The sequence below is a fragment of the Leptonychotes weddellii genome, chromosome 5 (assembly GCF_054177405.1).
Source record: "Leptonychotes weddellii isolate Sample4059 chromosome 5, ASM5417740v2, whole genome shotgun sequence".
NCBI lineage: Eukaryota > Metazoa > Chordata > Mammalia > Carnivora > Phocidae > Leptonychotes > Leptonychotes weddellii.
Window position 1 is genome coordinate 107,350,136 of NC_138373.1, and position 25,138 is coordinate 107,375,273.

The 25,138-nt window shown below is 50.0% G+C and overlaps 3 protein-coding genes across 6 annotated transcripts in view; 1 reads left to right on the forward strand and 2 right to left on the reverse strand.

The window, feature by feature from the left end:
• Window positions 1-7,991, reverse strand: part of NEMP1 (nuclear envelope integral membrane protein 1) — a 20,983-nt gene extending 12,992 nt beyond the window's left edge. Inside the window, exon 1 of the mRNA XM_006749497.3 lies at window positions 7,815-7,991. Within this exon, the coding sequence (XP_006749560.2) occupies window positions 7,815-7,938 (124 nt within the window). The 5' untranslated portion in view covers window positions 7,939-7,991. The remainder of the gene's footprint in view (window positions 1-7,814) is intronic.
• Window positions 7,992-15,669: 7,678 nt separating this feature from the next.
• NAB2 (NGFI-A binding protein 2) lies at window positions 15,670-21,731 on the forward strand. Of its 3 annotated transcripts, none has more exons than XM_006749490.3 (7): window positions 15,673-15,983; window positions 17,402-18,275; window positions 18,712-18,845; window positions 19,181-19,232; window positions 19,326-19,458; window positions 19,665-19,856; window positions 20,863-21,731. In XM_006749490.3, exons 1-7 carry the CDS (start codon window positions 15,901-15,903, stop codon window positions 20,970-20,972), a joined length of 1,578 nt encoding a protein of 525 aa, XP_006749553.1. In that variant the 5' UTR covers window positions 15,673-15,900; the 3' UTR covers window positions 20,973-21,731. The 3 variants fall into 3 exon arrangements, with proteins under 3 accessions (XP_030876544.1, XP_006749553.1, XP_030876543.1); XM_031020683.2 differs by lacking the exon at window positions 15,673-15,983 and adding an exon at window positions 16,113-16,712; XM_031020684.2 differs by lacking the exon at window positions 19,665-19,856 and having other exon boundaries at window positions 15,670-15,983.
• Window positions 21,732-22,259: 528 nt separating this feature from the next.
• STAT6 (signal transducer and activator of transcription 6) overlaps window positions 22,260-25,138 on the reverse strand; it is a 10,728-nt gene continuing 7,849 nt past the window's right edge. Inside the window, exons 16-21 of one of the 2 annotated variants that reach the window (XM_081821901.1) lie at window positions 24,881-24,944; window positions 24,666-24,776; window positions 24,395-24,478; window positions 23,354-23,419; window positions 23,134-23,262; window positions 22,260-23,043 (exon numbers count right to left, since the gene is read on the reverse strand). In XM_081821901.1, the coding sequence (XP_081678027.1) occupies window positions 22,854-23,043; window positions 23,134-23,262; window positions 23,354-23,419; window positions 24,395-24,478; window positions 24,666-24,776; window positions 24,881-24,944 (644 nt within the window). In that variant the 3' untranslated portion in view covers window positions 22,260-22,853. The remainder of the gene's footprint in view (window positions 23,044-23,133; window positions 23,263-23,353; window positions 23,420-24,394; window positions 24,479-24,665; window positions 24,777-24,880; window positions 24,945-25,138) is intronic. The other variant, XM_081821903.1, reaches the window with a different exon arrangement.

Below are 25,138 nucleotides of genomic sequence, written 5' to 3' on the forward strand. Positions count from 1 at the left end.
GAGCATGAGAGGGAGGAGGGTCAGAGGGAGAAGCAGACTCCCTGCCAAGCAGGGAGCCGGATGCGGGACTCGATCCCAGGACTTCAGGATCATGACCTGAGCCGAAGGCAGTCGCTTAACCAACTGAGCCACCCAGGCGCCCCTTGTTTCCTTTTTTTAATTGAAGTATGTTGACATACAATGTTACATTAGTAACAGGTGCACGACGCAGTGAGTCCCCAAGTCTATTCCTTATGCTGTGCTCAGCAGCATAGCCAGCACCGGTTACCACGCAATGCTGTTACAGTACTGACCCCTGACCACTTTCTTAACGTTGGGGTTAACATGTCAGTGACTGAGAAACAAGGAAACTGAAATGAGAGAAGAAATAAGGCAGAGTCTTATTTCTGTCAAATTTAATTATTTAGATATTATAGGCACTAACACAGAATAAGTAATAATAAAAGCTACTATTAAGTGTTTATTAAGACAGTATGCTGTTTTTTCATTTAACTCTCCAACAATGCTGTGAGGCAGGCACTCTCATAATCCCTGTTTCACAAATTTGAAAAACTGATGCTTAAGAAGGATTAAGCAATTTGCCCAAAGTCACACCGCTAGTGAATAACTTAACTGAGATTCACACCCAGGTCCTGCTTCCCTTACAAAGGCACAGCTCAAGTAACCCCATCTATTTATTTCCTCTATCCTTTTCCTGAGTAGAATGAACAGATTTGGCAATGTTTTTGTATATACAGGACTTTAAGAAGATACTAACAGATCACAAAGTTGCTTTTTTCCAGTTGTTTTGTTTCAAGTTTTAAGAGCAGTCAACTAATATATGCCCTCCCTTTGATTTTGCCAAGACAGAAGATTCTCCATTCAGAAGTTTGTATTCAATCTCAGCCAACTCAAGGCTTAACAGTGACCACTCTCTTGTAACTTCCCACCCAAGTTTGCACAAGCTACCTTCTTTACCACAAAACAGTTAAATAACTTTTTCCTTAGTTCTATATTGTACTTACCAACTTATTAAGTGTACTCTAAGTGGAAATTTAGTTATCACTCTAGTCTAGGTACAAAGATAGGTAGATTTAAGCTAAATAAACTAAAAATAAACTAAGTAACAATAAATAAACTAAATAAGTAAACTAAATACAACAAAACACAAAAACCTCAACCAAACCTTAAAAAAACAAAGTTACACACATGATAAAGGCAAGGATACTTGCCAGTCCAAAATGGCTTTGGTGAAGCTAAGACTAATTTTGAAGTTAATTTCTGCCTTAAACCTAAACATAAGAGCAAAAGCTACAAAACTCTTAGAAGAAAACACAGTGTGAATCTTCATGACCATGGATTAGGCAATGGTTTCTTAGATATGACACAAAAGCATAAGCAACCAAAGAAAAGACAGATGAATCAGAGTTCATAAGAATTTAAAACTTGTGTTTCAAAGGACCTTATCAAGAAAGTAAACAGACAAATGCACAAAATGGGAAAAAATATTTGTAAATCATGTATCTGATAAGGGGCTACTATCCAAAATATATAAAGAGCTACAATTCAACAATAAAAAGAGAAATAACCCAATTGTAAAAATAGGCAAAGGATCTGAATAGACATTTCTCCAAAGAAGATACACAAGTAGCCAAGAGACACAGGAAAAGATGCTCAACATCATTAGTCATGAGGGAAATACAAATCAAAACCACAATGAAATACCACTTTACACTTATTAGGAAAGCTAAAATCAAAAAGAGGACAATAACAAGAGGTGGCCAGGATGTGGGAAACTAGAACCCTCACACAGTGCTGCTGGGGATGTAAAATGGCGCAGCCTCTTTGGAAAACAGTTTGGCAGTTTCTCAAAAAGTTAAACACAGAGTTACCATATGACCCAGCAATTCCACTCCTATGTACATACCCAAGAAAACGAAACACAAGCTCACGCAAAAACTTGTACATGAATGTTCACAACAGCAATATCCACAATAACTAAAAAGTGGAAACAACCCAAATGTCCACCAACTGATGAACCGATGGATAAAACAAAATGTGACATATCCATCTAAACAGTGGAATATTGTTCAACTATAAAAGGAAGTACTAATACATACTACAATGCGGATGAACCTTGAAAACATTATTCTGAATGAAAGAAGCCAGACCAAAAAGACCACATATGGAATGATTCCACTTATATGAAATGTCCAGAATAGGCAAATCCACAGAGACAGAAAGTAGATTTTAGTGGTTTGCAGGGGCTGGGAGGAGAAGTGAATGGGGAACTGCTAAGATGCATGAGGTTTCATTTTGGAGTGATAAAAATACTCTGGAATTAGTCAATGGTGATGGATGCACAACCTTATGAATATACTAAAAACCACTGAAAGGGTGAATTTTATTATACATTAATTATATCTCAATTTTTAAGAAAATTCAGTCTTAGGGAGCCGGGGTGGCTCAGTTGGTTAAGCATCTGCCTTCAGCTCAGGTCATGATCCCAGGGTTCTGGGATGGAGCCCAGTGTGGGCTCCCTGCTCAGCGGGGGTCTGCTTGTCCCTCTCCCTCTGCCCCTCCACCCATTTGTGCTCTCTCTGGCGCTCTCTCTCAAATAAATAAAATATTTAAAAAAGAGAGAGAAAAGGAAAGGAAAGGAAAGGAAATTCAGTCTTCATATTGTAGGGGAAGAAAAAGTTTTCCTTGATCCTCTTAGTGTCCCTGGCTGGGTCTGAAAATTTAAACTGACAAAGATAGATTAACAACACAAAAGCATACACATTTATTTAACAAAAGTTTTATGTGACACGAAAGCCTTCATAAGGAAATGCAGACCCAAAGAAATAGACCTATGTCCTTTATGCTACGTTTCATGAAGAGTAGACACTTGCGGAGGAATATGATAGGGTAAAGAGTATGTAGTAATGGTAGTAAGCTGAGGGAAACTGAGAAAGGCCTGTTTGCTTGGAATCCTCTCACTGTCCCGTTATCTGCATTTCCTCAGGTATGGGGAGGGAGGGCACCTCTCACAGGATATTATGGCCTGTTTCAGAGAAGAAGGGTGAGGTGGGGAGATCAGACAGACCTTCCTGTTTCTGCTGTTTTCTTAAACTCCCTCAGTTTAAAATATTCAATATGCCAAGATGCTGTATTTCGAGGTAGCATGCCCTGAACCCCCATCTATCAGCTTCTCACTAGGGTTTAGTCCAGTAGTAATTAGGATTTCCTCCTAGCCTATCTTTCATAAAATGAAACCTTTTTAAAAGGTCTCACTAGCAAGCCCACAAATGTACTGATAGAGTATCCACTCATAAATATGGTTCAAGAGTTTATTTTCTTGGAGCACCTGGCTGGCTCAGTGGGAAGAGCATTCGAATCTTGATCTCAGGGTTGTGAGTTCAAGCCCCATGTTGGCTATAGAGATTACTTAAATAAATAGAACTTTTTAAAAAAAGTTTATTTACTTCTGGAGAGTATAAGAGAATAAGGTTATGGGAATGCTAAAACTACTATATTGACAAATTCATTGAGGTATGCAAAAACATTGGGAAGTATTAAAAAAAAATGTTGTACAAGAATCTATCACTTCCTTAAAAGAATATCCAGTCTGTGTACAAACCCAAAGTAAAAACATACACCTGTCCAATAAAAAACAAGAGTCACACTTTGTAACCCCTTCTCTCCCACAGCACCAAGTAATAGAAAACTACACCTTTTTAACCCACTATTATTTTCAAGAAGATGGCGAGATACAAATAATGTCAATAGCACAGGGCATTTGAAAAACTTAACACCAAGAAAGGCATCAGTGTTTTGAAACTAATTTTAAAATTCTCTGATGCCATTTTCTTTTTTTTTTTTTTTAAAGATTTTTTATTTATTTATCTGAGAGAGAGAATGGGAGACAGAGAGCATGAGAGGGGGAGGATCAGAGGGAGAAGCAGACTCCCCGCTGAGCAGGGAGCCCGATGCGGGACTCGATCCTGGGACTCCAGGATCATGACTGGAGCCGAAGGCAGTTGCTTAACCAACTGAGCCACCCAGGTGCCCCACTGATGCCATTTTCTTAAAGAAATAAAAGAGCTCTATAATAAGCAACATCTTTTAAAATCTAGTTCTTCATTTTCCCAAGTTACCTAACATTCTAGGGAAAGAATTTTAAGTAAGTAAATAAGTAAATAAATAAATGTCCTTAATAGCAACCTCCTATGGAAATCAGCACCTTGGCCAGCCACATCTTTGGAAAGTCACTGAGCGGTAAAATACACCAATTCAGTCAAAAGGGATAATCTGTGAAACAATCACCACTCCAGCTCTAGCTTAAACTGTTAGCAACATAGAACTAAACCAAACAATCTTAAACATATACAAGTTGTCAAAATGCCCCCTTAAAATTCTGTGCTTCCTGTAGCAAAAGGATATACACCACCTTTCTTCCTCTCCCACCAGAAGTAAGTTAGCCAGCATGTTAAAAAGCAGAATGGATTAAACATTCAAGAAAATGCCTTCTGAGCCCAAAGATTTTTGGAAAATGCCTTCATGGAATGTAGTGAATCATAACTTGCTTATCACATTTACCCATAAAGCAGTTATTCAAAGCTTAATAACTTCATACTTGTTTACAGTCATTACAAACTAATCAGCAGCACTGGTAACATCTACAGGTAGAATCAATGAAAATGATTCACAGTATGTGAGGATGGGAACAGACCCTAAAAAGTCATGAAAAACAACCTTAAATAGTCTCTGTTCATTTCTTTCAAGAGGTAACTCAGCTCATACTTAAAAGCCTTCTTAAAAATAGCATCTTTGGGGCGCCTGGGTGGCTCAGTGGTTAAGCGTCTGCCTTCGGCTCAGGTCATGATTCCAGGGTCCTGGGATCGAGCCCCACATCGGGCTCCCTGCTCCGCGGAAGCCTGCTTCTCCCTCTCCCATTCCCCCTGCTTGTATTCCCTCTCTTGCTGTGTCTCGCTCTGTCAAAATAAATAAATAAAATCTTTAAAAATAAATAAATAAATAAATAAATAAATAATAGCATCTTAAACAGTGCACTTAGCAAAGGATCATTCAATGGGATGCTGGGACAACTGACTGGTTATTTGGAAAATAAAACCTATGTAGATCCTCACCTTACACCAAATGCTAACAGTAATTATAGATTAAAAAGTAAAATAAAAAAATTAAAGAGTAGCATAAAAATGATATAAATTCAATTTTTGAGGGCTCTCTAAGCATAAAGCAATGGAAATAACTCTAGAGAATAAAATTAAGTGACTACATAAAAATATAAATCTATTAAAAAAGGTAAAAAGGAAGGTGACTGGGTGGCTCAGCCAGTTGAGCGACTGACTCATGGTTTGGGCTCAGGTCGTGATTGTGATCTTGTGGTGGTGGGATCAAGCCCTGCTTGGGGCTCGCACTTAGTGTGGAGTCTGCTTTGGATTCTTTCTCCCTCCCCCTCTGCCCCTCCCCCCTCATGCTCTCTCTCTCCCCCTAAATAAAATCTTTAAAAAATAATAAAAATTAAAAAAAATAAAAAGGTAAAAAGGTAAAAAGGGACCGCACTTACTGTGGGCATTGTGTAATGTATTAGTCAAATTACTATGTTGTATTCCTGAAAATAATAACATTGTATGTCAACTATACTTCAATAAAAAAAATAAGGTAAGGCTGCCTGGGTGGCTCAGTCCATAAAGCGTCTGCCTTCGAGAGAGAGAAAAAAAGTGTCTGCCTTGGGCTCAGGTCATGATCCCAGGGTCCTGGATCAAGCCTGAGTCAGCTCAGCAGCGTCAAATCAGCTCAGTCAGCTCAGTGTCATTGGGGCTCCCTGCTCATTGGAGAGTCTGCAGCTCCCTTTCCCTCTGCCCCTCCCCACACACGTGCTCTCTCTGGCTCTCTCTCTCAAATAAATATTAAAAAAAAAAGGTAAAAGAGGGTAAACAAATTAAAGAAAAATTTTCAATAAACAGATCATAAAAAATATATATCCTTAATATATTAAAAAGTTCATACAAATTGATTTTTCCGACTGAGCCACCGAGGTGCCCCCAAATTGATTTTTAAAGTACATAAAAATTCCAGGGGCGTCTGGGTGGCTCAGTCCGTTAAGCGTCTATGTTCAGCTCAGGTCATGATCCTGGGGTCCTGGGATCCAGCCCCATTGGGTTCCCTGCTCAGTGGGGAGTCTGCTTCTCCCTCTTCCTCCGCCTGCTGCTTTGCCTACTTGTGCTCCTTCTCTCTCTGTCAAATAAATAAATAAAATCAGGGGCGCCTGGGTGGCTCAGTCGTTAAGCATCTACCCTCGGCTCAGGTCATGATCGCAGGGTCCTGGGATCGAGCCCCACATCGGGCTCCCTGCTCCGTGGGAAGCCTGCTTCTCCCTCTCCCACTCCCTCTGCTTGTGTTCCCCTCTCTCGCTATGTCTCTCTCTGTCAAATAAATAAATAAAATCTTTAAATAAATTAATTAGTTAAATAAAATAGAAAAAAAACTACCTACCTTTTGAAGTACTGCATTTTATCTTTAGGTACCTCTGGCTTTTAGAAAGTTCTTCTCTACTACATGATTGTCTCTTTGTAGCTGCCACCCACACGATCTACCAGGTCACACAATATCATCCCAAGTTTACCCTTCTCCAAGCTAAGAAACCCCGGTTCCTCTCATAAAAGAAACTTAAAGTGTCTGCTGATTGGGCACTGACTAGGTAGAGACATTTTTGCATATATTTTCTTTCATCCCCACAATCGACTACCCCATTTTAGAGGTTAACCATCTGGCCCAAGTTCATTCAGATCATAAGTAGCCCTTCAATGTTACTCTGAAAAAGTGCCTTCCTGGATATCTACTACCTTCCCCCCACCCCCCCAAAAAAATATTGCAGGAGGACGTTACACTTTGGAACTAGATCTATGGATCCTGAGACAACCTTAAAGCTGCAGCTAAGGATAATCTTAAGTGACAGCATGAGATAGGCAGCAAAGGATGGGGGAGGTGAGAGCATACTGTGTTCCCAAGATATGATTATCCTTAACCCCATGTTTCAAACTCTCTCCAGTGGAACTTGGAAACCTCACTTATTTTTCTCTTGTGCATTTGATAAGAGGGTAGGAGGTTTTTTAGAAACATTCTAGGTTTTATGAGTTAGAGCGTTAAAGGGCAACAGTTTCGTTTCCGTTCAAAGCCAATTATCCAGCAATGGGTAGACAGCAGTAAGTTTGCTTGAGAAATGAATAAATTTCCAAAAGAAACCTATCTGATGCTGAATGGTGTTTTTTGGTAGTGGTGGTGGTTTGTTTGTTGTTGTTTTTTTTTTGGAAACGCGAATTTAACGGCGCCAGGATCTTACAAGGACAGAAGACATTAGATAGAAGTCACTCCATTTCAGTGAATTAAAATGATCCGTTCAGCCACACGCGTGCCGAGTCTGGACAGAGCACACGCTCAGAAGGCGTTGATAATTTGCTCAATGAATGGGATGCCCCCATTCTCGTGGCAGCTCTGTCTGCCAGCAATGGTACTCGGGTCCCCTCACTTTTAACTAGGAAAACCGGGGAGGCCCACGCAGCGCGACGCAGCCCCCAGGACCGCATCTCACCCAGTCCAGGCCTCCCTTCCAGTCTCTGCCAAAAGACTCCAGGCTCCTCCCCACTCTAGTAGCTCCCCCAGGCCGCCCAGGGCCCTGACCCCTCAGGGCCCACGACGAAGCTGCTTTTTCCGCACCACGTCCGCACCCCACCGCAGAAAAACGGTCCGCACCCTGGGGACACGCCCCACTTTTCTAAATATATCCCCCTCGGCACCCGCCCCGATGGCAGCTGCTGCCCCGGCGGTACCTGAGCCGCAGGCCAAGCAGCCGGAGAGGATCAGGAGCAGCCGCACTACCCCGCCGCCCCCACGGCCTCCAGCCCCGCAGCCCCAGGGCCCCACACCAACTGCCGGTAAGACCGCCACTTTCATTCCTCCCGCCGTGGTCGCCTCACGCCGCCTCCTCTTCACGTGCCTCTCCCCAGCAACTAACCGGAACAGGCAGGGCCAGCAGCCTATCCACTGCAAGACCTGCCCCCTACCAACCAATCGGATGGGTGGAGCTTCGAGCACTCAGTCCTTTGCGAACTCTATAATCCCGCCTCTTAGCAACTGCTGCGAGAGGGCGGGAAAAGCAGCTTCCAGCCTATTAGAAAACGAACCCTCCACCTTAGCAATGGCGACAGGAAGATCCCACCCCTTAACAACATGCTTCCGTCTCCAGTTTATTTACAACTGGTGAGATTGATGGTAAGCTTAGCCAATAGAAAATCAGAATGGGTGAGGCCTCCTTGACCAAATTTGGGATTTCCATCGAAATTGTCTGAAGTTTCTTCTGTTCTCTTTCCTTTTTACCACGATCTTCTTGTTATGGGAGGAGTTGACGGGACAATTTTTTTTAAGACGTGTCCTCCAAAGTCCTATATGATTTAAAACAAGTCACACACAAAAAATTGTGTATTTTATGGGAATAAACATTAGCATTTAAAAATGTAGGCCTAGGGCGGTGCGTGGCTGGTTCCGCACCGCTTGATTTCGGCGTCGTAAGTTCGAGCCCCACATTAGGTGTAGTGATTACTAAAAAAAATAATAAATTTTTTAAAAATAAAATAAAAATGTAAGCATAGGGTTTTGGGGGCGTAATTTTTTATTTTATTTTATTTCATTTTTTTAAATTTTACTTTTTAATGTCTACAGTCGAGGTGGGGCTTGAACTCGACCCTGAGATCAGGAGTTGCATGGTCTTTAGACTGATCCAGCCAGGTACCCATGGGGATGGGAGGGTTGGAAGTGAAATGAACGTGAGGATTAGGACAAAGTTTTTTATTCCTTATAGCATCTTGTGAGACAAATATCTCCATTTAAGAAGCCGAGGCTAAGACAAAGAATCTGCCCAAGATTGCATAGTTAATTGGGCTGGTTTGCAGTTTCAACCCAAGTCTTACCCAAAAGCCTGAGTTCTTTCTATGCATCAGGCTGCTTCCGGTTAAATGATTTAACACAGTGAGGACCTAGAAGAGTGCCTGGCACATAAACAGGTGTTCAGTTACTGTTAGTAGAAATTGAAGCATCTTATTTTTTTAGAGGATCTGATAGTGGTGGGTAGGAGCACTAGAGATCGTGGAGCCCAGTGAATTGAGAGGAAATTCAGGAAAGGAGGTTACTGCTGAGGAAGGTTCAAGCTTTCAAAACAAGGTATATTTAAAGAGTCAAAATGGGTCTGAGCTATGGGCAGGAGAAGAAATTTCATCCTCAAAAAGAAAAGTCTAGGCTACCCCTGCTGCAGTATCATCCTGTGTCTCTCTCACACACATTCCCTTGGCTGACCTGGAGAAGTCAATATCAACAGTAATAAATCACATTGATACTATGTATGCCTGATGTCATGCAATGAAAGTAGCATTTTATGTCTGTGGTTTTCCTCCCCCAAACCCATAAAACTAACCTAATCATGAGAAAAAAAAATAAATAAATTCCAATAGAGGGCCAAACTACAAAATACCTGACTAGTACTCCTCAAAATTATCAAGGTCATCAAAAACAAGGAAAGACCGAGAACCTATAACAGCCAAGAAGAGCCTAAGGTGACAAAAGAACTAAGTGTAATATGGTATCATGAATGGGATCCTGGAATAGAAAATATATATATATTAGGTAAAAACTCAGAAAATCTGAATAAACTGTCGACTTTTCATTAGTAATAACATGTGAATACTGGGCCATTAATGGTGGCAAATGTACCATACTGATGTAGGGCAACAATGGTAGAAACTAGATATAGGGTATAGGGGAACTCTCTATGCTATCTTCTCAATTTTTCTGTAAATCCATAAGTTTTAAAAAATAAAGTTGTATACACACACATGCACACACACACATACACGCACCCCTTCATTTTCTACCAGGCCCCAAATTGTCACCATTCAGAGCTCACTCTGGTTTTGAATAAAGGCCAGAGAACAGAGGAACTAATTTGGGAACTAATTCCAGATCACTGACCACTGACTTTTGACATGTACAAAGAAGATATATAGTAATGAGACTGTATTGTCTATAAACGCATTCCACCTTACCATCCAAAAAAGTTCTGTCCCTTCAAGGTAGTCACACAACAAGTTTTTAGCCTTATTTTAATCATGAGGACACTGCTCAAAACACTTTAAGAATGATCTTCAGGGGGTGCCAGTCTGGCTCAGTCAGTAGATGCGACTGTTGATCTTGGGGCAGTAAATTTGAGTCCCACATTGGATATAGAGATTACTTAAAAATAAAAAAAAAAAATTTTAGATTTTATTTATTTGACAGAGAGCGACACAGCGAGAGAGGGAATACAAGCAGGGGGAGTGGGAGTGGGAAAAGCAGGCTTCCCGCCAGCAGGGAGCCCGATGTGGGACTCGATCCCAGGACCCTGGGATCATGACCTGAGCCAAAGGCAGATGCTTACATGACCTGAGCTGAAGGCAGATGCTTAACGACTGAGCCACCCAGGTGCCCCGTTAAAAATAAAATCTTAAGGAGCACCTGGGTGGCTCCAATGGGTCCCAGGGTCCTGGGATCAAGCCCCACATCGGGCTCCCGGCTCCTCAGGGAGTCTTGTATCTCCCTCTCTCCCTGCCTCTCCCCCTGCTTGTGCTCCCTCTGTCCCTCTCTCTCTCTCAAATGAATAAATAAAATCTTTAAAAATAAATAGATAGATAAATAATCTTTTTAAAAAAAGAATCATCTTCAGAGTCTATAGCACACAATGCAATGAATATTCATTATCTGCAGGTTGATCTGATGTATGCAAATAACCAAAAACTCAGGCCAAGACTGTTGAGTAAATGGGGTGGGAAATCTGGATAGTAAATGTGTTTTAGAATATTTTTGGATTTTAGAAAAGTAATATGGTGCATATACAACATATATAGCAACAATCCCAATGGGGCCTAGGACAGCACCCTGTAATCAAACAAATTAATTTTTCTGCATTGAGACATAAATATTCACACTGGGATAAACAAAAGTGGGATAGATGGAACTATAAATAACTTCATACAAGTTTAGGAGGTCTGCCACAAATAGTTCAGGTCAGATTAGGTTGTGATGTCAAATGAGTTAATAAAAAGTTTTGGTTTTCATACTTTTTTTTTTTTTTTTTGGTTTAGGAAAAGGATTGCACACAATAAATATTTGATGAAGATACTCCATTCCATCTATTCAGTCACCCAAGCTAGAAGCCCAGCTATTTTGGCTATTTGAATACACCTGGCCACCTCTCACTTGGACCACTTTAGTTTCATCCAAGCTGGCTTCCCTGCTGTTTTTGCAACCATAAAACCCTTCATCCACACTACTCCTAAATGCAGATCTGCCTGTGTCACTCCCATATTTCAAAGTCTTTATGATTCCCTAGTATCTCCAGTGATGAAGCCCAGGGTTCTTAGTATGATCTAAAACACAGATGTAAAGAAACTAACTACAACTGGGGCGCCTGGGTAGCTCAGTTGTTAAGCGTCTGCCTTCGGCTCAGGTCATGATCCCGGAGTCCTGGGATTGAGCCCCACATCGGGCTCTCTGCTCGGCGGGAAGCCTGCTTCTCCCTCTCCCACTCCTCCTGCTGTGTTCCCTCTCTAGCTGTGTCTCTGTCAAATAAATAAATAAAATCTTTAAAAAAAAAAAAAGAAACTAACTACAACTGTGCTGTTCATAGTTTGTTACCAATCTGCAATGAAAGCATTTCAGAAATTAAGTGTAAACATTTAGAAACTTTTCTCCCAGTTCGAAAGAGAATTTTTATATTTATTGAATCTAATAAAAATATGGATTTATTTCACTTTTCTAGTAATTCACGTTTAGTGTATTTTATAAAAGTAGGGGACAATATATTGGAATTTTAAAAAAGATTTTATTTATTTACTTGACAGAGAGAGGGAGCACAAGCGGGGGAGCCCAATTCAGGGCTCAATCCCAGGACCCCGGGAACATGACCTGAACTGAAGGCAGACACTTAACTGACTGAGCCACCCAGGCGCCCCCTATTGTTGCACTATCTCCCTACCCCCTTAAAGGCAGAGGTTAGGATTATTTGTTTTCGCCAAGTGAAGCATCTCTTGTAAAATGACTAAACTGAAGGCCAACACTCCTTGGACCACAATTGTAACATGTTACAAAGAGAAAAAAAGTGAGGATCATTATTTTATATTCATGTTTTTCTGTTACTAGCAAGGATTTCAGTCTTCTACATTTCCCATCTGGGTATGAATTAATTTATCAGAACACTGGACATTTTATTTTTATTTTTTTATTTAAGTAAACTCTACACCCACTGTGGTGCTGGAGCTCACCACCCCAAGATCAGGAGTCACATGCTCTACTGACTGAGCCAGCCATGTGCCCCACAACAGTGGACATTCTCAAAGACCAAGGAGCCAGACTTGTGACACTCACTGGAAACTTTAAGAAAGGAGACCTCTCCACTTAACAGTTTTGCCCAGGTTTGGCCCCTTTTGGAGTAAAATGTGTCAATCACCCTTTTCAAGATTGCTCAGATGGGGAAATCACCTCATCAACGCATTCATTTCAGAGGGCCCACCAGATAGCCCACCTACCCTGGAAAAGTCCTGGGCTGAGGGAGAGACAAGCAACTATAATTGAAAGGTGTACAAAGAGCCATGAGACCTCTGAGGGATGGAGGGAATGAATTCTGCCTGGGGAGGGGGTGCAGGAAGGTGACATTTGCGCCAGACCTTGCTGAGTGAACTGGATTTGGCCTGGTAAAAACGTAGGGGAGGGGAATGTGAGCAGTGCAATCTGCTAGATGAAAATCTACACGTGCCCAAGAATGACAATCCTTCTGGTTAGCAATTTCCTCATTCCTCTTCCACCCACTTCTTCACACTCTTTTCCCCTGTTCTTGGAAAATTGGGACTGGGGATACTGTTTCCCTTCCTGGAAGAGACCGGGGTAGACAATAAATTAATCCTTGATTAAATGGGATCCGTTTCTGTGCTCTGCGTAATCTGAGAACACTCAGATGGGGGAGGAGGAAGCAGGTGAGTCAGGTAGGGAAGTGGTCCTGATCCACACTGAGGATAATGAGGCTCACGGAGAAAAAGAGAAGAAATAAGATTTTTGTATTTGTGCTACACCTTTTTTTATCATCCCTCCCCCCCACCTGTCTTTTGTCTTTGTTTTTCTATAGCTTCTCATAGTCTCCATCTCTTTGTCTCTCTCCAATTGCAAAAGGCTGGAAATTCCTAGTTCTCAACGGAAGGGAGTAGGAGGGGAGTTGGGGGTGGTAGGAGTGGGAGGGAAGCGAAGAACAGACATCTCAGCAGCTCCGGCTGCGGGGGCGCTCTGGGCCTCTTGCGGGGCTTCACAAGTCAATGATTTCTTAAATGTATGTATTTTTAAATCCACACATAGGGGCTCACATACAAACCTAGAGAGAGAGACAGATACACAACTCGATGTAAAGAAACATATAAATACATTATCTCAGGATACAGAGGCACAAACTAGCAATACCGTCTTAAATTTGCTTGGCACTTTTCAGAGTTTTCATATACATCCTCTCATTTGAACCTCACGACAACCCTGAAAAACAAAGCTACAAACACTCGGGAGTTTCACTCTCCCACACGGGTTCGCACCCAGGGAGACCCCCTGCTGACTCCCCTAAGGAACTGGGCTAGCCCAAGCCTTGGGACCGGTCTCCCTTCGTCCTCCTCTGGCCGAATACTCGCCCCAGAACCGAAGAGTGGAGGATTCTGATCAGCTCCTCCCTCGTCCGCTTTCCCGGGCTGGGACCCAAGTTGGTTACCCCTCGCTGGCTTCACTCGCTACTCCGCCCTCTTTCCCGGGCCTGCCTCTCCCTCCGGACCCGGGGGCTCAGCACCGCCCCAAAGGGTGGGAGGGAGGGGGGCGCCTGGAACAGAGGCTGCGTGGGCGGAGGATGTGCGTCACGGGGCGCGTGGGCAGGGGGAGGGAGGAGGCACGTGGAAACCCGGGGCCAGCGGCTGGCAGCCCAGGCTCCAAAATAACCAGGGGAGAGTGGGGGAGGGGGTGCCCACACACTCCAGAGGGGGTCGAGGAGAGTCCCCGAAGGAAGCCCGTCTAGCCGCTCCCTCCAGTTGCAGGACTGGGGCTTGGAAGGGGTGGGTGGGGGGTTGTCTGCTCTTTCCTATAACCCCCTCACTGCGTTTGGGGCTTAAGGAGAAGGAGAAGAGAATCTTAGGTACCGAAATCCCACCCAGGGATGCACTCCCCCTCTCCTTGCCCCCACCGGAGACGGAAAAGTCCCCTTGCTGAGCCGGAATGTAGAACCAGCCCCGGCCCACGCCGCCCACGCCCTGCCAGGCCCCGAGCCACTCAGAAGTGCGGAATGGCGGGGCGGGGCTGAGGTTTCGGACCAGGGAGAACCTGACCCCCGGCCGGTCTGCTCAGTTCCCCCTCCGCCCCGCCTTCATTTTGTTGGGGCCTGGAACCGCAGGACCGGGCCTTCAGAGCCCCGGCCGGCCCCCGCCCCCACCCCGACCTCCCAGCAGTGGGCGGGAGCGTAATGGGAACCATATGGGGCTAGGAGAAACAAACCGGGGGGGGGGGGCCTCCAGAGGGGGGCCAGGCTCCTTGAAGGAGCTCCTCCCTTCAACTCCTCCGCAGGGAGCCACGTCGGACGCTCCGGCCTCCCGCCCATCTTCCATTAGACTCTCTCGAGCGCAGTCTCCTAAAAACGTCCGCAGAATGGATGTCCTCCCTATCCCAGCTTTGCCACAGAATTCCCCAGGAGCAGGTCCCCATTCTCAGCAAACAGGGTGCGACGAGTAGAGGAAGGAGGGGTACCTCGCCCATCCCTGCCTGACCAATGCTCTGACAACCCGACGCGACTGATCGACGCGTTAGCTTCTAGCATAACCCGCCCATTCCTGTACCCCAAACTTCGACAGGGACTCGAGGCAGGGATGGAGGCCTGGGTTTCCGAGAATGGCCCTTCAAATGACTCCTTTTGCTGCAGGGTAAGGGTGCTGGGATAGCCAAGGAATTCCTGCAGAACCCCGCGCTCACAGACCTGCCCTAAGCGCACACTCAAGGGGAGTCGGATGCACGCCCAAAAGGAGCCGCGCACCCCGAGGCTCCGCCAACTTTTCCCGGCTCATTCCTAGCAGTCACACGTACAGTACTGCGAGGCCGGAGTGTGGGCAGCGGGCGTCCGCGTAGTTGTTGAGGCGCGTGTGCACGTTTGTGCGCTTGTCCGTGTTTTTGTGTACCGGTGCGTGGTTGTGAAACTCCGCTCTCCGCTCGGAGGGGTAGGAGCCGGGGGGTGGGGGTGGGGGGGGAGTAGGAATGTCGCCGGCTGGGCGCTCACGTGGGTACGTGGGCACGGAGAGGGCCGGCTGTGCATCCGGCGTGGGCGGCACGGAGCGACCTCGCCCCGCCCGCCGGGTCCCCAAGCCCGCCCTCCGCAGCCCGGCCTCGGTCACCTCAGTCCCGAGCTCGGCGCCGCCGCTCCGAGTCCCCGCCCCCGCCTCCCGCTCCACGCCCCCTCCCCCCAGTCTCCGCCTCTCTCCGACGCTCTGCCGCGGCGCCTCCACCGCCGGCCCCGAGGCCCGGGTGCCCGCCCCCCGCCTCCCGCCCCCGGCCCCCGCCCCCGGCGCTGCCCACGCCCTCCGCCCGCCCGGCAGCCAGCGCAGCGCCGGGCCTCGCTCCCCGTGCGTCCTGCGGGGGCGTCGGCGCGGAGAGGCGGCGAGCGCAGCCGGGGAGGGGGGGGCAGAGGCACAGACAGAGGCGCGGAGGCTCGGAGAGAGGAGACGTGGAGGGAGGGACGGAGCCCGGCCAGCGGCGGACACGGCAGCGCGCGCCAGGCGCCGAGCGCTGGGCACCGAGAGGGGCAGCCCCTGTGGCCTCCGGCCGTCCATGCACAGAGCGCCCTCCCCCACAGCCGAGCAGCCGCCGGGCGGAGGGGACTGCGCCCGCCGGACCCCGCAGCCCAGACCCAAGTTAGTGGGCAGAAGGAAGCGGCGGGGAGTGGAGATGGGTGGAGCTGGACTCAGGCAAGGGGTCCGGAGGGCGGAGGTCGAGGAGAGAACGAGGGGAAGCGGGACGGGGGTGGGGGGTGGAGACTGATTGAAAAGGGGGTGCGTCTTCGAATTAGGGGGCCCTGGGAGCAAGTAGGGAGCGGTTGAAGCTGGATATGAAAGAGTAGTACCTAATTCTCCATCCCCCGTTTACTCTGCCGGCATGATCTGGCATGTGAACCCCTTGCAAAGAATGTGGGGGCCCCCAAACGCCAGGGGAAGCCCTGGAGCTCTGGCTGGTAACAGGGCTGGGGGAGGGCTGCTGTGCTGGTTCAGTCTTCCGTTGGTACGAAGTACGCGAGCCCCAGGGTCCGGGAGAAGCCGGCGCCTCGGAGCCAAGGGAGAGCATCAGCAGGGCTTTGGAGAAGCAGGGCATGCCTTAGGCGTCCCTTCTCTTTTCTGTAGCTTTATTTACGGCACGGGGAGGGGAGTTTCGGGGTGCAGCCCCTCCCTCAAGAGGCCTTGAGCCGCTCCTCCGCTCCACTTTGGAGGTGTGGGTGGAAAATGAGGGAGAGGAGGTAGGTGGGTTTCGCCCACTGCCGCTGCCGCTGTGGGAGTGTGTGGGGGCGGAACAGGCCCCAGAGCAGAACAATTGAGGCACTCCTCCCTCCTTGCGCCTGAGCTGAAGGGATCGGCCTACCTACCCAGCAGGTGGGTAAGGTCACTGCTGGGAGAGGGGCCAACTAAGGGGCACTGGGCAGTCGGGAGGAGAGGGGAGGTCCTCGGGAACAGCTCAGAGGAGCTGAGCAGAGCAGGGGTCCACCTGGCTTGCCGAGTGGGAAAGGGCCACACCCCTCCGTTGCAACCGCCTGGGTAGGACAGCACCAGGGAGTGAAACTGGCCAGCAGTGGTCCCAGGCGTCCACTGTGGGGAGGACAGGGGGTCCTACGTGCACCTCAGTGTAGAAAGTCACCTTGAGTAATGCTGAGACTGCTGGGTGTTGAGGGCGGAGGGTGAAGACCGTTCTGGGGGAGAAGGAGGCCCAGCCATCCCACGGGTGGGTGTGCTGGCTGGCCGCAGTGCTCAAGGTCTTCTTGCCCCAGGCCAGAAAAGTAAAAGCTGAGAATGGTGGTGAAGAGCCTTTGACTTCAGCAGAGAGAATGGGCTGCCTTTTGGTACTTGCGGCCCGTCTGGGATGGCACTGGTGTGTTTATGCGTCCGGGTAATGCCTAGTTCTCCCAGTCTGTGCTCAGGCTGGGGTACTGGGCAGAGAGCGCGTTCAGAGGAGGGGAAGAGAAGACGGCAGGAAAGAGATGACAATGGCGAGTGTGGGTTGGTACCCAGCAGGGGGACCCAGACTGACTGCCTTCCTTTCTCTGTCCTGCACTCCTCCTTTCCAGGCCCAGTGCCCGAGCCATGGCACTGCCTCGGACACTGGGGGAGCTGCAGCTCTACCGGGTCCTGCAGCGCGCCAATCTCCTTTCCTACTACGAGACCTTCATCCAGCAGGGAGGGGACGACGTGCAGCAACTGTGTGAGGCTGGTGAGGAGGAGTTCCTGGAGATCATGGCTCTCGTGGGCATGGCCACCAAGCCCCTCCACGTCCGACGCCTGCAGAAGGCACTGAGAGAATGGGCCACCAATCCAGGGCTCTTCAGCCAGCCAGTGCCTGCCGTGCCTGTCTCCAGTATCCCACTTTTCAAGATCTCCGAGACTGCAGGCACCCGGAAAGGAAGCATGAGCAATGGGCACAGCAGCCCAGGGGAAAAGGCAGGCAGTGCCCGCAGTTTTAGCCCCAAGAGCCCCCTTGAACTTGGAGAGAAGTTGTCACCACTGCCTGGGGGACCTGGGGCAGGAGACCCCCGGATCTGGCCAGGACGGAGCACTCCAGAGTCCGACGTTGGGGCGGGAGGAGAAGAGGAGGCAGGCTCACCCCCCTTCTCCCCACCTGCAGGGGGAGGAGTCCCTGAGGGAACTGGGGCTGGGGGGCTGGCAGCAGCTGGGGCTGGGGGTGGTCCGGATCGACTGGAACCAGAGATGGTACGCATGGTGGTGGAGAGTGTGGAGAGGATCTTCCGGAGCTTCCCCAGGGGGGATGCTGGGGAGGTGACATCCCTGCTGAAGCTGAACAAGAAGCTGGCTCGGAGCGTGGGGCACATCTTTGAGATGGACGATAACGACAGCCAGAAGGAGGAGGAGATCCGCAAATACAGCATCATTTATGGCCGCTTTGACTCCAAGCGGCGGGAGGGCAAGCAGCTCAGCCTGCATGAGGTGAGGACCCCATTCTCCTAGTATTGCACTTGGCTGCGAGGCCTTAACCTACTCACCTTGGAGAATGTTCACACTCCCCAGGTCTGTCTCATTGCCCCTCGGTCAGGACCCCACGCCCCAGTCGCCCCCACACAGCCCAACCCCAGCCTCTGCAGTGCTCCCCTCCTCGGCTGAGGGGGAAGCAGAGGTACAGGCCAGAGCTCAGCGTCCCGCGCTGTGCCGCTCAGGACCGCTCAGGTGGTGGGGGCTCCAGGCGTTCCTAGGAAGCCGGGGATGCCAATCTCTGTTTTCCTCCTTCAGAAAGCTGCATAGTATCAAATTCTAAGTAAGCATCTGATGGATGGGCTTTGTTTGTCTGATGACGAAGGGTGTGAGGAGGTCTGGGCAAGGCAGTGGGAACTGAGGATTCTGACCGCTCCGGTGGCCCTCTCCACAGCTGACCATCAATGAAGCTGCTGCCCAGTTCTGCATGAGGGACAACACGCTCTTACTGCGGAGGGTGGAGCTCTTCTCCCTGTCACGCCAAGTGGCCCGAGAGAGCACCTACCTGTCCTCCTTGAAGGGCTCCAGGTGAGACTCCTTTCTCCAGGTCCTTCCTAGATTAGAATCCTGCCAAGGAGCTGGGTCATGGGCGTAATCTTCCGTTCAGGTGCATCTAGGCTTGCTTCCTACCCACGTGCATGTCCTGCTTTTCGCCAGGCCCACTTGTCTGGGTCTGGTCCCTCCTCCTATCCATCTCAGGTTCTGTCTGCTCATCCACAACAACAGTACCAGAGTTAGAGATTCCTGTTCAGCCAGCTTCTTTCTAGTCTTGAAATAACGCATAGCTCCTCCCCAGATTCTGTGCTCTGCCCGTCGTGCGTCCCTCCCCAGCTTCACCTTCCTTACTGCTCTCATCTTCGCAGGCTTCACCCCGAGGAACTGGGAGGCCCTCCACTGAAGAAGTTAAAACAGGAGGTAGGTTTCTAGGGTGGATGCAGGGGATTAGTGCAGCCTCTCTCAACCCCCTCCCTTGCTAGGTCCTCATTTCCCCATTTGGGGCATCCACAGGTTGGAGAGCAAAGTCATTCTGAACTCCAGCAGCCTCCCCCAGGCCCTGAGTCCTATGCACCCCCATACCGCCCCAGCCTGGAGGAAGACAGCGCCAGCCTGTCTGGGGAGAGTCTTGATGGACACTTGCAGGGTGAGTGTGCATCAGAATACTTTTCTTCTCGCTGTGGGGGTGGAGTCGGTGGGAGGAAGGAGCCAGGAGGCAACTGCCTGGAACAGGGTTGGGAGGCCTGGCTGGATGGGGGCAAAGGGGCCTGGGCCTTACGGGTCTGCTTTGCGGTTGAGGGTGGGGGTTCCGTTGACTGTAGTCCCTGACCTGATCCATGCCCATGCCCACAGCTGTGGGGTCATGCCCAAGGCTGACGCCGCCCCCTGCTGACCTGCCTCTGGCATTGCCAGCCCATGGGCTGTGGAGCCGCCACATCCTGCAGCAGACACTGATGGACGAGGGGCTGCGGCTAGCCCGCCTCGTCTCCCACGACCGCGTGGGCCGCCTCAGCCCCTGTGTGCCTGCGAAGCCGCCTCTCGCAGGTGAGGCAGCAGCAGTGGCGTCCCCAAGCACCCCTGCCACCCAGGCCCCACCCAGCAATCCTGGTGTCCTGGGGCCGGGTGGGAGGAAGAGGGATGTAGTCACCGGAGAGGGCAGGCAGGAGGACAGTGGGGCTCCAGCCATCCAGGCCTTGGGTTGAGGAAAGGAGGGTCCTGCAGGTTTATTCCCACTGGGGAGGGTCTGATCCTAATGGAGATCTATGAGGGGGCACTGGGGTGAACAAGGGGACAGAGAATGGGGGACCAGGGGAACGGGAACGAGGGTCACCAAGAAGGGCAACAGGGATAGAGCTGCCACCAAGGCAGAAGGGTAGGGTAGGCTAGGAGTCAGGGTGGGGTTGCGTAGCTTGGAAGTAGAGGAGCCCAAAGGGGGATGCTTTGTGTGTGGATGGGGGAAGGGCATAGTCCGCCAGAGGGCCAGAGCGGCTGGGCTGAGAGTGATGCAGCAGACAAAGCCACCAACCCTGGCTTGGTATTTTTAAACTGTGCGTGGGTGGGAAGTGGGGGTGGGGACTGGAAGGGGGGGGCTCTTCTTGGGGGAGGAGCTAGGAGGCTGGCTTCCTGTGTTCCCCCTGATTTGGCTTCTAAGAAACTGGAGGGGCATGGTAGGGTAGGTGGGGCCTGGGAGGGGGCCAGGGATGAGTGGGGGCGGCAGAGTCTGGGAAGGGGGGGAGGGGGAGAGGTCAGAGCCAAGCCACCCCCACAGCTCCTGACAGAACCAGAAATTCCAGCAGAACGGAGGCGGGAGAGACAGAGAAGGAGAGAGACATATACAGAGAGAGCGCTACACACAGCCAGAAGGGGGAGGGGGGGCATACACACTTGGGTATGGAACCCCCCCCCGACACACCTGTAAACATGTAGCGGGCAGGAGGCAGTAATTCAAATCCAGCTCATCTGTGCAGTCTTCTCTACCTCTGCTTCCTGTCTGGCCACCTCTCTGCATCGGCCACCCCAAGGCCTCCTAACCTACGCCTTCTCCTCACAGAGTTCGAGGAAGGGCTACTGGACCGATGCCCGGCCCCGGGACCCCATCCTGCTCTGGTGGAAGGTCGCAGGAGCAGTGTCAAAGTGGAGGCTGAGGCCAGCCGGCAGTGAGGGGTGCACTGGTGTCCTCAGACCCAGGACTTGGACTTCTGGCTCACATAGACTCTGACATTCCCCATCCCTGGCATCTAGTCACAACCCTGGATCCTTCCGCTGCCCTTCTCCTGCCTCCCCACCTGCTCCATGGGCGTAGAACTATGGGGCTTCAAGCAATAACGAGCAGGGGCCTGGCAAGAGGACACAAGGAGGGTGCGTGGTGCCCCTTCACCCTTGCCTAGAGCAAGGGGGCAAGGACTCTGTTTCCAGGGTATTTGGGGTTTTCCCCTCCCTTACACAACACACTCCCATTCTCTGTAGCTTGAACCAGTGGTATGAGCAGTTGGATTCAGTTTGGATATGGGGGAAAAGGGGACTTCCCTGGTAAGGTCCAACAGCTAAAAATGGCAACGTTTCCCCCCAGAACTGGGGGCCTGGGAACACTGGACCTGCTCCTCCCCTCTGCTCCCCCATTTTTGTGCTTCTAGTTTGTTTCTTTAATTTAACAAGTGCTGCAGTTTGCCCACCTATCCCCATCTTTACCCCCAAGTCCTCAGCAACTTTTTCCCTCCTGCCCTCTCTGGGGGTGGGGGGGAGGGTGGATGTGGGGTCCCCTCGACTGGCCCCTCAGGAGGCCTGGGTCGGACTCAGGGTCTCCCTCGGCTGGGGGCTGGACCGCAGCACCTGTCTGAGCAGTTAGAGCGTCTTTCTTTTCAGATCGTGTACAGTAGATTATTTATTTTGTTATTTTGGAATAAAATTTATTTTATGGCTTAGGATCGATGACCCCCAGGAGGGAGAAAGGGTGGCATGGGGCTGGGGGAGTGGAGGGAAGCCGGCAGTGGATGGGGAAAGAGAAAAGCAGCAGCAGGTCAGGCCCCCTAATTCACTCAGAGGACCACACACCTGGGCCTGGGTCCCAGACTCACCCCCGGCCTCTGGGCAGGATTGGCAGGGTTGAGCCACCAAAGCTAGAGCCACATACAGAGGTCACAGCCACACAGACCCACTGGGGCCACGGTCATACGAAAGCTGAGTACTTTGGGGTTAGCATGCATCAGAGAAGTTGGCACATTCGCTGGTGTCTTTGGTACGGTGTTTTCATACTTCCAAACTTCGGTTGTCACATAGGCAAGATCAGATGGATACATGTTTTTGGGGGGCCATAACAACGAATGTGTGTGACGTCTGTATAGTCACACGTCTCGGGTAGGCACGTTTTCGCACAGCTGCACACGAAACAGACCTTGTACTTCTGCAGTCTCTACACATAACCAAGAGCCGCCATCCGACGGACAGGAATTTGGGGCTGTTTGAAATTTGTTTTTAATCTGGGCATAACCCACATCAGTAACCCAGGTGTACAGATTCCCCACGTCGCACCCAGGGCCTCCTGAACTGCTGTTCCATCCCCCCAGGGCTGGGACCCGAGCCCAGCCCTCAGTCCCCAGCCTCTCGTACAAATGTGTGCGTGTGTCTGCGTGCTTCTACATGTGTGTCCTGGGCTCTGGCTCGAGGTGGGCGGTTAAGTCCTCCGTGCCCTAAGCTGTGCTCTTGCCGAGCCCCTTTCCTGCTCAGGCCCATCTTCCAGGGAGAGCTGTGTGTGTGTGTGTGTGTGCTGCATGTGCAGGCGTGTTGGGGCGTGTCTCACTTTGGAACCTGAATTTCCCTTCCAGCATTGGAAGGGGGAGGACAGGGGTGTGTGGTAGGAGGAAAGGAGTGGATAGGCTCCACCCACTGTGCATTTTCCTGGCAGTCTTTTCCTCCTGACCAGGGAGTAGGCGGGGATAGGAGGACACTCTCCCCATCTGCTGCTTGGCAGGAGCATGGGCAGGTGTCCAGAGCAGGTCCGTGGGGGTAGAAGAGCGGTCTTTCTGGGCTCCCCTTCCAGCTGGATCACCAACTAGGGTTGGCCCTTAGGTCCAGGTGGGACAGTGAGATCCCAGACTGCCCATAGTGAGAGGGTTGCAAGAGAGGCTGGGTGCCCAAGGACCCTCCCCCTGATTCCCCTTGCCCCTCCAGGAGAAGCTTGGTGAGGTCCTGTTCAGTAGGAGGCAACAAGGGTGGGAACATGTCTTCACCAACCCTGCAAGGAGGAAGGGGAGAAGCAGTAGGGTAGGTATGGCACCCGCTCCTCCAGCTCCCGCCCAGCCAACACCCCCAGGCTGCCACTCACCAGGTGCCCTGAGGGAACCCTCCCACCGACTGGCTCATGCAGCTGTCTTCTGCCATGGTCACATCTGAGCAGAGCAGGGGCTCAGGAGTGGATACGGCATGCTCCTGAGATGGGCATGGGAGCAGGCCCCTGCCAAGACCAGAAAAGTCCATAAGATTGGGGTGGGATAAGGCTGGGAATGAATGGGGAGCATGGGATCAGGAGGGGTGCTGTCACTCACTGAGGGTGAGGTTGGTCAAAGGGCAGGTTGATCTGGTTCAGGTTGGGGGGTATCTGCAGGTGAGATCTGGAAACAGGAAGGAGGGTACAGTCAGAGAAAGGTAGGCTAAACAAGGGCACAGTGTTGCAAAGTCAAGGTCATTGAATGAGGAAACAATTTCCAGCTCCTTTCCCTGACTGCATAGTCTTGGGTAAGCCGTGGGCTCAGTCTTCTCATCTATAAAATGTGTATGTGTTGGGGATTGGGCTGGGGGAGTAGAGAAGGGCTGAACTAGCTAATCTCTTTATTTATTTGGGAGGGGGAGGAGCAGAGGGAGGGGGAGAGAAGCAGAATCCCTGCTAAGTGCTAAGCAGGAGGATGACAATACAACTGCGGGAGTTGGGTAGGGGGGGTCTTGTGCCAAGTGTTGGATGCTTAACCCACTGAGCCACCCAGGCACCCCCGAATTCGCTAATTTCTAATGTTTCTCCAGACTCTGGTGGTTCTAAACCTCCCCAGTCTCCACCCTACCTCAACTCCCGGGAGGGGAGATGTTGTGGCTTGTCTAAGAGTTAATAAGCACCTGCAGTTATTATATGAGTGTTACTTGGGGAAGAAAAATGTCTAGGCCACTTCAAGGCCAAAACAGATGAATAAATAAAAATCCAGACAACAGATAAATTTATGACAGTGGATTTCAAGGGCAGGCGAGGTAATATTAATTCTTAACATAGCTCCTGCTATGAGCTTTGCAGGTATTACTAACTCAATTAACCTTCACAATAATCCCCTGAGGAAGTTATTATTAGCGTTATTATCAATATTCCCCATTCTACAGATGAGGCACCAGAATGAAGCAACTTGCCCAAAGTCAGTAAGTGGCAGAGCTGGAATTTGAACCTGGCTAAGTCTGGAACTTAACCACTAACCTCTCAGTGGAGTGGACAGAAGAGACAAAAGAGTGCTAGCCTTTTGCTGCCCCTTTCTTACGGTGGAGCCTCTCCTAACAAATGCACATGCCCATCCCCCTTGCAGGTGGGTATCCTTGTCCCTTCCACTTACTCTGGGAAAGCTGTCAACGCATCTTCCCGGGAGAGGGCTTGGTACGGGGGGATGGAGTGAGAGTGCGGTGGGTACACCTGGGACCTGGGGAGAGAAAGCAGACCCCCCTGACGCCAGCCGTTCTCCTGGACACCCCCACCTCCTGCCTCAAGATAGGGAACACCTCTCGTGGAAAGGGAAATTCCCTACTTCGGCCCCAGCTCTCCCAGCTGCTCGTGCTAAACACCTGTCTGCACAGACCACTCCCATTCCTGTCTCTCAAGCTCCTTACACCATGTCTGGGCTGAGCTGCATATTCATGGAGGAATCAGCGGCCATTCCAAGATCATAAGTGGGCACCATGGTGGGCATTTGGGGCTCCAGGGTAGGAAGTGGCTGGTCCCTGGAGGAGGGAAGGAGGTCCGTGTGACTGACCAAGGGCTGATGCCACCGCTTCTTCCAGCAAGTAGTACCAGGCCTGCCCACCGTCCACAGCGCCACACTCACCTTTCCACAGTCATCTTGATGGTAGCTGGGACGTAACCCCTGCCGTCCTTACCCATCTGTTCAGCTGTTGTGGGGAGGAAAGGAGAGCCATGGAGTGCCCCAGGATTGGGGAGGAAGGGATGTGCAAAAGGTGAGCATAGCTGATGGGCAAGTAGGAGAAATGGGGCTTCAAAAATGGAGAGAGAAGTCAGGGATGACATACAGTGTGTAGGGAGAGGGGCAACTGGGAGTATGGAAGAGATGGGCAAAGGAAGGGTT